At 40.0% G+C, this 12185-nt stretch overlaps 3 protein-coding genes across 3 annotated transcripts; all 3 read left to right on the top strand.

The window, feature by feature from the left end:
• The first annotated feature begins 784 nt into the window (after window positions 1–784).
• Window positions 785–1768, top strand: LOC117057898 (olfactory receptor 1-like). Its single transcript, XM_033168738.1, has one exon. The coding sequence runs from the start codon at window positions 785–787 to the stop codon at window positions 1766–1768; it is 984 nt and encodes a 327-aa protein (XP_033024629.1).
• Window positions 1769–6743: 4975 nt separating this feature from the next.
• On the top strand, window positions 6744–7718 carry LOC117057897 (olfactory receptor 10AG1-like). Its single transcript, XM_033168737.1, has one exon. It carries the CDS (start codon window positions 6765–6767, stop codon window positions 7716–7718), a length of 954 nt encoding a protein of 317 aa, XP_033024628.1. The 5' UTR covers window positions 6744–6764.
• A 3353-nt stretch (window positions 7719–11071) lies between these two features.
• On the top strand, window positions 11072–12001 carry LOC117058712 (olfactory receptor 10AG1-like). Its single transcript, XM_033170054.1, has one exon. It carries the CDS (start codon window positions 11072–11074, stop codon window positions 11999–12001), a length of 930 nt encoding a protein of 309 aa, XP_033025945.1.
• Window positions 12002–12185: the final 184 nt, after the last annotated feature.

The raw sequence follows: 12185 nt of genomic DNA, 5'->3' as shown, positions 1-12185 counted from the left end.
CGCCGGAAGTCAGTTCAGCATCTGCTTTGAATGAGAAGATCCCAGATTCAATTCTTGGCATCTCTAGATAGGGCTGGGAAAAACTTCTGCCTAAAATCCTAGTCAGTGTAGACAATACTTAGCTAGATGGACAATACTTAGCTAGATGAACCAATGTTCTGACTCAGTGTAAGACAGCTATTATCTATGCTCCTGATATCATGTTCCATGTTCTTTTTAATATAGTATTCAAGTGAAACTGGTTTGCTAATATGGTCAATGTTAGGAATGCTGAAAGGGTAAAGACTCTATGTATCAGGGATACATAGGGAAGTTGTGGCTCCCCGTATGTTGTTGGAATCCATATCCCATCAACCCCATACTGTGAAATCATTGGTCATACTGACTGGAGCTGATGGATTGTGAAGTCCAACAATATCTATAAATCCTACTGTAAACTTAGGGATTATTGAGGATTTTTGCAAATTCTGATCTGAACTGACATTAAACCACAAGTCCAGAACTAATATGAGGCTCAGAGCCTGGTTAGTAACGGGCTTTTGCCCTTGTGAAAAGTTCTAATGCAGGACTTGACATAAAAATATTATTATTATTAAGCATATTTTGAGAGATTTTTTGAGAATAGGCATTTTGAGGTTTTTTAAAATATATATACATTATTGTGCAGATTTCTCTTTTCATTGCACAGATTAGTGCAGAAATGGAACATTCACAAAAATTTAAGCCAGTGCTTCAAATCAGTGCATCCAAGTCTTTCTCTTTTTTGTTATGGCTTCTTTTAGATATGGAGGATGCTGAAGAATTTCAATGGGAAAATTACACAGAGATGAATGAATTTATACTTCAAGGATTTTCAGACTTCAGGGAATTTCAGCCTTTGCTCATTGCTGTAATATGGACCTTCTACTTAGTGTCTATAATGGGAAATGGTCTTATCTTTACTCTAATAGGAGCCTGTCCGACATTACATACACCTATGTATTTTCTTCTCCGAAATCTGTCCTTCCTAGAGGTCTGCTACACTTCAGTTACTGTGCCCAAGATGTTGGCTAACTTTATGTTGGACACCAGAAGCATCTCCTACCCTGGATGCCTTCTACAGATGTACTTCTTTGCTCTTTCAGGAACTGCTGAGTCCTTCCTTTTGACAGCCATGGCATATGATCGCTATGTAGCAATATGTTACCCCTTGCGTTACTTCCTAATGATGAGCCAGAGAGTGTGTATAGGACTAGTAGCTGGTTCATGGCTTGGTGGGACCATTGTAGCTTTCATACAGGCCATGTTGATGCTCAGGTTAACTTTCTGTCACTCCAACACAATTGACCACTTCTTCTGTGACATTGTGCCATTAATCAAGCTGGCCTGTGGGGACACCTCTGTGAATGAGGTTGAACTTTTGGTGGTTGCTACTTTTGTGGTGATGATCCTTTTCTTGCTGATCCTTATTTCATATATTAATATAATTTCTGCTATTCTTGCAATGCCTTCCGCCGAGGGCAGGCACAAAGCATTCTCCACTTGCTCGTCCCACCTGATGGTGGTCTCTCTGTTCTATGGAGCAGGTAGTGCAATGTATTTAGGGAACACTTCTTCCTCATCAAAAATGGGAAGTAGGAATAATAAATTAATCACCCTTCTCTATGCAGTGGTGACCCCAATGTTAAACCCTATTATCTATAGCCTGAGAAATAAGGAAGTGAAAGGAGCCCTTAAAATGATAATAGGCAGGCTAAGACATATCTTGCATATCAAGCATGAACGTTGATGAGGTTGCTTGTAATTTTGTTCCTTCTAACAGTTAGACATTGTAAATGCAAGATTTGTTTTAATGGTTTCTATCATTTCCTTAGACATTGGTTAAGAAACTATGACCCTTCAGATGTTGAATAACTGCCACCATCCATGACCATTAGCCATGCTGACTGAGGCTGAGCAGAACAGGTGGATGAATGACTAGACAAAATAAATAAGTGTTTTCTATCATGGCTTCCATAAAGAATCACAGGAACTGCACTTTGGTGAGAAAGCAACAGAGAACTTTTCTACTTGAAATTTCATTTCTTCTCACTGAACTAGAAATCCCATGGTCCTCTGAAAGAGAGAATGGCCTGTCAATCATTAGCACAATTCTGATGTGTCAGCCCTACAAATCTTGTGGTAAGCAAGAAGTGTTTTTGAGGGGTTTGCAGTGGTGTAACAACCCCCCCCTTTACCATTCTCCATCAATTAACGAGAACAGAAATTGCATTCAGACACAAGCAAAACTCAAACCTATGACTAGCTGGAATTAATTGCTTGCTGTAAATGTCTAGTGGGCTCACTCTTTGTCATCACTATCCTGCCTGCCCTTTCCACCTGCACAGTGCCTGGACTTTCTTGGGATGGAGGAATGTCAAAGATTGGAACAATTTCCAAGGGGGGAATGCGGGAAAAGCAAGAGCCCTCTCTCACACACAAATGGACATACAGGGGCACGCAGCTATAGAAAAGGCAAGCACTGAAAAAGGGGGGGAGGGGGAAAAAGACAATAATTTATGTTTCAGCTACTCTTACTTAAAAGCAAGGAACATTCCTGAGAAATCCAGAAGCCCACTCAACATGAAAGTCAACTCAATCCATTTATATTGCCCTTCCACATCCTTAATAACTCTCATTTCCCCTCTGCATTCATTTCCTCTAACACTGATCCTCAATTATATCACAGAGCACTTTGCTCACTACTAAGTACATTTCAGTTTTAATGTAAAAGCTGGCGTCACCTGCAGGATACAATATTTTGGTTTGTCCCAAGAACACTCCAGTGATGCATAATGCATTTGGTAGCTCATGTTTAAGTTCACCTCTCTTTGACAGCTGAAGCACCACACCTAATTATGGAGCTGTGTTAGTGGCTGAAGACAATGAGAGTTCACAAAGGGCAATGGGAAGTCTTTGAACATGAAAATAAACAGTGCCATTGAGGGTCATGCACACTGATTTTGGAGGGAAATAACCCAAAGGATCTTGGGGGAAATTACCCCCAAATAGCAGCAAGACACTCAAGGGTTATTGGAAACAATGTGGAAGTTAAAAACAACAAGGCTTGTTTTGCAAAAACTGGTTGACTTGCTGCTGTCAAGGGCAGACCTTGGTCTTTCAAATTCAGTGGCACCCTGTGCGAGGTTAAAATTTGGTCCCGCCCCTCCTTGCACCTCTCGCCTTCTGTTCTGCTCATTTCTCTTCATCATAGTTACAGCAGCCTGTGGCGCCCCCTAGGCTTGGCGCACAGTGCAGTTCAACTGGTCCCACTTCCCTAAATCCGCCACTGCTGCTTTAGTGGCTGCTGTAAAGTATCCAGAATGGAGGCGGGGGAGGTTTAGTCTCTGTGGGTCATGAAAACCTCCTGGTGGCCAAATATGGGCCACAGGTTAGCCATACCTGTTCTACATACAGATCACTAGCAGCTTGCAATAATTTTAAATCACAATGTGAATAAATATGTCTAATAAAGAATTAACAAACTTAGTTGGTCTCTAAGGTGCTACTGGAATAATTTTTATTATTTATTATTTTGTTTTGAAAGAATTAAGAGTTGTTTTCTTTGTTTACATGAGGGGATGGGGTATCACAGTTTGGGATGGATGCATCAGTGTCCTTGTATGGGGGGGGGAGATGCCTGGGTACATGTCAGCAGCCATGCCCCCCCCCCCGCATACAAATCCCCAGTAAGTCACTGCACATTATGACCACTATCAGGTGGTCACAGAGCTGTTCTTAATGATACACTGGTTGATTGTGATAATGAAGACCAGGGAAGACCTTAGAATGCCATACCACACAATTCTTTGTAAACAACAACACTTTGGGGATCACTTCCTTTACTATGATTCTATAGTCCAGAGGTTGTAATGCACATTTGGGGTGCTCAAACTTTTTTTTTTTTTAACGTCTCCCAGGACTCCACCAATTTGGTGCTGGTGGTAAAATCATTTGATGAGTGGAGTGCAGGCAATAGATCTTCCTTCTCAGTTGATTTGCATGGATCATCTTGTGAAGCAGAGACTGCGTTCTCTCCCTCTGTGTGTGTGTGCATACAAGTGTGTGTGAGAGAGTAGGAGTGGCTATCCTCCCATGGTAGAACCTAGTCTGCAATATTAGACTATGCTAGTGAAGGACTTTTTCTCAGTGCCCATGCTATGCAGGCAAAAGCTCCTAGGTTCAAACCACAGCATCTCCAGGTAGGGCTGGGGAAAGATTCCTATCTGAGACCCTGGAGAGTCCAACTTGGTGTGATGCAACTTCATCTGTTCCTATGTAAGTGAATCATATAGTAACTAGCATTCTAGAAGGAATGTCATTGAGTTTTTGACTAGGTAGACATTGGTGCATGGTGTGATGATTGCATAGCAAAGAAAGAAAGAAAGAAAGAAAGAAAGAAAGAAAGAAAGAAAGAGGTGATGTAACCAACAGATATACTCCTACTTCTAATTGGCATCTCCCATTTGATCTAGTAAACGTAGATATAATGAGAACAAACATAAACTGATTCTCTGTTTGCTCTCTTGCCTCCCTTCCACTGCAGAGCAGGAAAGCCCCCACTCTGACTACGGTAACTTTCTGCTCCCTTCAATTTGAGCAAAGCCACTTTTGATCCTTCCTGTAACAGGAAATGCTTGTGATGAGACGGGCCAGTGGAGATTGGAGACTCAAGAGAGACGGAACAAGTAAGCTTTGAACAAAACATCCATGTAGTTTAAGAAGTTTAAAGTAATTTCACTAGATCACTTTTGGGGGGGGGGGGAGGAAAATAGCTTTTTACAAAGTATATATGTAAGTGCTTATGCTCCTGGGATATGATGCGAAGCCACATGAGTCCACCACTTTGCTGAAGCAAGGCGGGTCTGGCCAGCAACTTTGTGAGTGGCCACCTGAACATTTTGCATGTATTGGCCAGTACACTTGAAGGAAGGAATAAGTTAATTTCCTAAGGAGTAATTGCCTGTCCACATGCTTTCCCTTAAATCTCCCAAAGTTAAAGGGCCAGAGACATAATTTTACAAATTAAAGCTAAGCATTCAGGGAGAGGGTCTGGAATATTTCTGAAAGGGTCAAGGCTGTTCTTGTAGCTACAACAACATTTCCTTCCCTGCTCCATTTCCAATACTTGATTGGACTTTGCCTCTCCAGACTCTCAGGTTTAAGAACTGGGATGTGGATCCTGGTGCCCCTCATCTCCCAGACTGCATTCTTGGGTCTTTGTTCATGTACTTCATTTTCACCTAGCTTTTCAGTTATTCAGTTCTTTATGCTTAAGCCAAGAAATTGTTTCTATAACTACATTTAGCACTAATAGATACATTAATGGCTCGAGACTACTGAGGAAGCCCAGAAAACTGTGCTCAGGGAGTAGGCTATCCACCAACCCCAACAAATTGGCCCTGTCGGGGGCGAAATAGCAGCTCTTAAACTTTATGGACTGCAAGGGCGAAACGGGGATAGAACGCTGGCACCCTGACTTACATCTGCACTTCACAGCTACTGGGAATATCATTGAACTTACCTACCTTTTTCTTGAACTTACTTAAAAACAAGAAAAAACAAAAATTGAGTCAAGCAGTTGTAAGAACTTAGTAAAATCTGATACTGCAAGTTCACTTTATTTTAGATAGCTTATAAGTTTTCATGGCACATTGTAAGTGGTTGTCTTATTCACACAAACTTGATAAATGGTGAAATTTGTTTTTGAACAAGAATATTTATTGTGTGAATAATTGTCGCCTATGTGCTGTACGGGTTGTACTATCATTATTAATGGCACAGGTTGTATTTCTTCAGCACCATCTCTCAGGGATTCTGCACTTGCATCCTTCATTGTGCATTCTACATTGTACCTCCTGCACTGAGCAGAAGGTTGAAACAAATGACCTCCAAGGTTACTTCCAAGGTCGCTCCTGACTATGATAATTCTATAGTTCTGTGATACTTTGATTTGATTGCGTCCTTGGCAGTGGCCAACCTAGCCAACCCCTAGGTATGCCCCTGACTCAGAGAATATGACCTTAACAGATAAAAGCATGACATTTCCAACATTCATTATTGGGCTACAGAAAAGCCTCTTACCACCATGGTGATCAAGGTGGGTAACAAAATTCACACATACAGTACAACAATTCTAAACGGATCAGTTAAATTCCCCAGAACATAAACAGCCAAGCAGATAACTAAAACAGAATCAGCATAAAATACCAAACTCAATGAAAAGCCCACCTGAACTACACTCTCTTCACTTAGCCGGGTAGTAGAAGGTAAATAAAAAAATAAAAAATAGGGCAGCGGGGAGGAGGAGATGAAAAACCAGGGAGTAGTTACAGAAAAGTCCTTCTCGTGGCTCCAAAACAATCCAGCACACACTTACATTAGGATGAGGAGAAGAGACTCTTCACCAGATTTTAGTGTGTGGGCATGGATTTTCTATATAGGTCTACATCATACAATAATAAATAAGTCTGCACACTCTAGCAAAGGAATGGGAAAGCTGCACACACACTCTCTTAATGCTGTTGGACTCCAGTTCCCATCTCCCTTGACATTTGCTCATAGTGGTTCATGCTGATAGGACTTGGAGTACAACAACATCTGAAGGGCCACAGGTACTGCATCCCTATGCTAGCAACTTTGAAGAAGACAATTTGTGAGTAGGGGAAGTATATAGAAATTTTGCTTGCACTGGTTAATGTGTCTTCTCTGTCTTGACTATCTCTCTAGACCAAAAGTAACTAAATATGGCACAAGAAAATCACACTGCATTTTCTGACTTCATTCTCCTTGGATACTCAGATCTCCCAGATCTCCAAGGTTTGCTCTTTCTGGTGTTCCTATTCATCTATACGGAAATCCTGATAGGAAATGGACTAATCATCTGCATTACTGTAACTGACCTTGCCCTTCACACCCCTATGTATTTCTTCTTGAAGAACCTGTCTTTTCTGGAGATCTGCTACACCTCAGTCACCCTTCCAAAGATGCTGGTCAATTTCATTGTGGAAAACAAGAGCATTTCGTTCCATGGCTGTGCTGCCCAGATCTATTTCTTGCTTTTACTAGGAGGCACTGAGTGCTTGCTTCTCGCTGCCATGGCTTATGACCGATATGTGGCCATCTGTAACCCTTTACATTATAAACTCATCATGAACAAGCAGTTCTGTTTAGGGCTCATTGCTGGAGCGTTGGCTGTCAATATGCCAATACACGTAGGGCAGACCTATCTAGTGTTCATTTTGCCCTTTTGTGACTCTCGTGAAATCAACAGCTTATTCTGCGATATTCCCCCATTGCTTGAGTTGGCTTGTGCTGACACCAACATTAATAAAGTGAGTGTGTTTGTAGCTGGCATGCTTTTTGTAATCATGCCCTTTTTCCTTATCCTTGCCTCTTATGTCAATATAATCTCTGCTATTCTGAAGATGCCTTCAGCAGAAAGTCGGAAGAAAGTGTTTTCTACTTGCTCCTCACACATCATTGTGGTATCTCTCTTTTATGGCTCAGCAACTATTGTATATTTGAGTCCTAGGTCAAAGGAGACAGAAGACATTAATAAGTTGTCTTCCTTGTTTTATACCATTTTAGTTCCTATGTTTAACCCAATCATATATAGCCTGAGAAACAGGGAAGTGAAGGCTTCCCTGGTGAAATTGCTGTGCAAAAAAAATGTGATACAATGTTTTGAATGTACTTGAAATATTGTGTTGTCGCCAAAACAGTTTCGGAAAATAGAATTTCCATCATCTGGGGCAGTACTGTATAATAGCATCCTAAATTTTAGAAAGCCATAATGGTATATTTCCCCCCAGAATGATAATAAGGAAGATTAGGGTTGCCACATGTCCTCTTTTTTCCAGGCCACATCCACTTTTTCATGAGTAGAGTTGTCATAGTGATCCATAGTTAAAAGTAGAAGTCGGCCAATGTGTCCTATTTCTTGCTCTTCAAAATATGGCAACCCTACCTGAAATTTATACTTCCTGGCCTCTGAACCCCCAAAAAGTGATAGGCAACAATTAAATTTGTTGAGCACTTTAGCAACAGTTTTTCACTCCCTAATCACTTGCACCCATTGCCTCTACCACTTCCCTGCTTCTGGCAATATGATTTGTGACCTTTCCATACCCATTGTTTCTCAATAAGCTATACAACAATGGCTTGTCTTTCCACTAAGGGTTCCTAAGGCAGCAAAGAACAATAACAAATAAAATTGTTGCTGATTAAAATATAAAGAGGAATTGCAATAAAACAGAGTTTGATGTGGACAGAAAAGGCCCTTTTAGTTTTCTCGTCCATCTCCTTTTGGTGGTTCACCAAACACCTCCTTCATTGAGACATTTTGGGGAGATTGATGGATGGATTTACTCAGTGATTTTTTCTATTTAAAAAAATGTTTAGGGGTACTCTCATTTTTGACTCAAGGAAATAGCATTTTATAGAAATAGACCTGTGGGAGGGGGAAAGAAAGAAAGAAGTTCCACTGAAGCTATTTCTAGGGTGGCCTTCTGCCTCCTGGAATAATTCTCACTGGACATTTTATGGTAAATGGTCCTGTGTGTTGTTGAGGGAGGGCAGTTTAGCTGGAAGAAGCTCTGAGGTGGTCATTGCCTGCCTCTTTCTCTCTCCTGGAATTATTCCCATGGGAAGTTGATGGGAGGGTGTTTGAATAGGTGAAGCACATTTCTTTTAAGGATATTTAATGTGCTTTGAAAATTGACATGATTACAAACGTATGTGTACCCTTACTTCTGGGTAACCTATATCAATGCTCCTATATCTCTCGCATCAGAGTAAGTTTTTTCAGGAAAAGTTGCCTAAAGAAACTGCTTCCTGTTGCCAGAATATTAATTAGACATTTTCTAATGAAAGTCCATTACAGTTGAGACAATTTCCCTAGATAACACCCACAACTGTATTTCGAAATATGTGTATGTATACAAATATATAATTGCATATCATTTTTAAGTGTCTTTCTTAAACCTATCCCTTTGGATTAACATAACTGTCAAATGTATTTGAAATATCTAAATGGTTGGTTTGTAATATGTACATTTAGAGTGAGTTGCTTTTCTCTTTGAAAACAAGAGGATACAAAAAGCAAAATGATGCATTCTTATGGACCCTCAAGGAAATAAAAAGTTGAAACTCTTTATTCACAACACAGGTAAGATTATATTTTTGTTCTGCTTAACTGTACATTTGCATCAGGGTTTCAGAAGTGTTGTCAATCACTTTGAGTCTTTTTCTTTTCTTTTCCCTTTTGCATACCTTATAGACAAGTAGATCCCTCCTGTTGTGTTCTTCAAGCTTCCAAACCTATGCACATTTCTCTGGGCGTAGAGCTCACAGAACTAAATATTTATTTATTTATCTGTCTATTTAAAACATTTATATGCTGCCCTTAAGTGAAAAGACATTCTTAAGGCATCTTCCATAGAACACCAATCTGCCACACAATCAGAAACAAATTAATAAAGCAGTCTCCCAGCAAATATTAAAAGAAAGAAACATCCAGTTCAGAATTAAACCAGAACTATAATTAAGACCGAACATAGCCAAAAGCATGATATTCCTTTTTAAAAAGTAGTTAAAACAATTTGTGTTTTGTAGCACCTGTAACAAAGCCAGTTGAGCAGATTGAAGCAGTTGATTAAAAAACTAGTTGTCACGATGCTTTATTTATTTTGACTTTATTATAAAAAATATGTCTGAAATATATAGACTGGGGTAGAAAAAAAAGAACAGCAGAATAGTAATTCAAGCAAGGATAAGTAACACCGCGCTTCTGTTCCCTCATTCTAAATGAATCACTTAGTATAATTACACTTCACTTGTCTATTTTTCCAATCTGGATATGGGTAGAAAAAAAGAGTCTTTTATATATCAATGCAAGCAAGAAAACATCGTGGTTCATTCCATAGTTGAAGGAAAGCTTGTGACATATTCAGCTGTTGTTCACACATTGGGATATAAGCCCTAAGTGAATGCCAGACCACATGAAAGTCCAGTAGCTTAGATTTCCCTTTGACTAGTTTCAGTGTAAAAATCAATTTCTTTGCTATTGTTTTATCTATTTGACCAAGCATCAGTTGTTTACACTTTCTCTAATTTCGAATTCTTAGCTACCTCCACCCAGGCTGCCACTCCAGTTATTTAAATATTTCTAAACCATACTTCCTTGGGAAATATAACAATGCCATAGCAATGTGGTGGACAGCATAAGCAGCGGAAGCGGATATTTTCCCTCCTCTTCTGTTAGAAGCTGATCTTCCTGTGATTGCATTCCCCCATCTTCCGATTCAGACCAGCCCCTGACACAGACAGGCCCAGCTTGGATCCAACTCCTGCAGCAACTCTTGTCAGGGCTGCAGATGCAGCCATGGCTCCATTAATCCCTGCCATCATGTAAAGCCCAACCAAGAAGCACCTGAAGTTTGTATGGTGACCTCAGGCTGGTCTGGTAAAATTTATTGTTGCATGTTGCCCCTTTTATTTTTAAGGGTGCATGAAATACTTGCATGCACAAGAGAAGAAGACATTGGAAAGCAGTGTAGGAGTGACAGTGGGGACGATAGAAAAAATATCATCTACAGACCTCCAGACATTGTTTTGGATGGCAAGTGACAGAATAGCAATGAATAATCAAAGGCATATATTCTGTTCTTAGGTCAAATGCCAATTAAAATAAATATTTGAAATATTTAAATTTATAAAGAGGAATGAAATATTAATAATGTTCATTTTGTAAACTCATAATTGAGCAATTTATCTTAGCACTGTCTGTGTGAAATTTTGTTCTGTTCTGGAGAATGGAACTTTTTTCTGTGTTTGTTAGAATATGGATGAATGCCCAAGACTGATAAAATGGGATTGTGTGGAAGCCAGTGTACAGAATGTGCACACAGAAAAATTGAATCTGCACAACCCATATGGACTTTGTAGTAGCTGAGGTTTTGATAAGGGGAACTATAAAACAAATCTGTTTGGGCTGACTGATTCTCTCTCTCCCCCTGTCATTATCATTTCTTCAGACTAAAGGGATCCAAGTATGGCACGAGATAATCACACTGCATTTTCTGACTTCATTCTCCTTGGATACTCAAATCTCCCAGATCTCCAAGGTTGGCTCTTTTCTGTGTTCCTGATCACATATTCCGGCATTCTAATAGGAAATGGACTAATCATTTACGTTACAATATCTGACCCTGCCCTTCACACTCCTATGTATTTCTTTTTGAGGAATCTGTCTTTCCTGGAGATCTGCTACACTTCAGTCACTGTGCCGAATATGGCAGCCAATTTAGTGGCAGAAAAGAGCAACATTTCATTCATTGGCTGTGCTGTCCAGATCTATTTCCTACTTATACTAGGAGGCACAGAGTGCTTCCTATTGACTGCCATGGCTTATGACCGATATGTGGCCATATGTAACCCCTTGTATTATAAGCTCATCATGACCAAGCAATTCTGTTTGGTACTCATCACTGGATCATTGGTTGTCAATATGTCCATACATGCAGGGCCAATATATCTAGTGTTCACCTTGCCCTTTTGTGACTCTCATGAAATCAATAACTTATTCTGTGATGTACCCCCGCTGCTTGATCTGGCCTGTGCGGACACCAACGTTAACCAGTTAATTGTATTTGCAGCTGCTGTAGTTTTCTTGATCATCCCTTTTTTCCTTATCTTTGCTTCTTATGTGAAAATAATTTCTGCTATTCTGAAGATGCCTTCAGCAGATGGTCGGAAGAAAGCGTTCTCCACTTGTTCCTCACACCTTATTGTCGTATGTCTCTTTTATGGCTCAGCAACTATTGTATATTTGAGTCCTAGGTCAAAGGAGACAGAAGACATTAATAAGTTGCTTTCCTTGTTCTATACCATTTTAGTTCCTATGTTTAACCCCATCATATATAGCCTGAGAAACAGAGAAGTGAAAGTGTCCCTGAGAAAATTGCTGGGTAGAAAAATGTGATACAACAAAATAGTAGTATTGCCTTCTCACACCAAAGACATTTCAATGGCAAGGAGAGATTACAGATATTGAAGGAGAAGAAACAAGTGGGGGCTCCAACATATGTGGGAGGGGGGGCCATGACAGATTACCCCTGAAGAAATGTCACTCTTGACAGAGAAAGCTATTCCCACCTCTAAGGTGA

The sequence above is a fragment of the Lacerta agilis genome, chromosome 14 (genome assembly GCF_009819535.1).
Source record: "Lacerta agilis isolate rLacAgi1 chromosome 14, rLacAgi1.pri, whole genome shotgun sequence".
In the NCBI taxonomy this organism is placed as follows: Eukaryota; Metazoa; Chordata; class Lepidosauria; order Squamata; family Lacertidae; genus Lacerta; species Lacerta agilis.
Note: the sequence above shows the minus strand (reverse complement) of the source record. Positions and strands in the feature narration are given on the sequence as shown.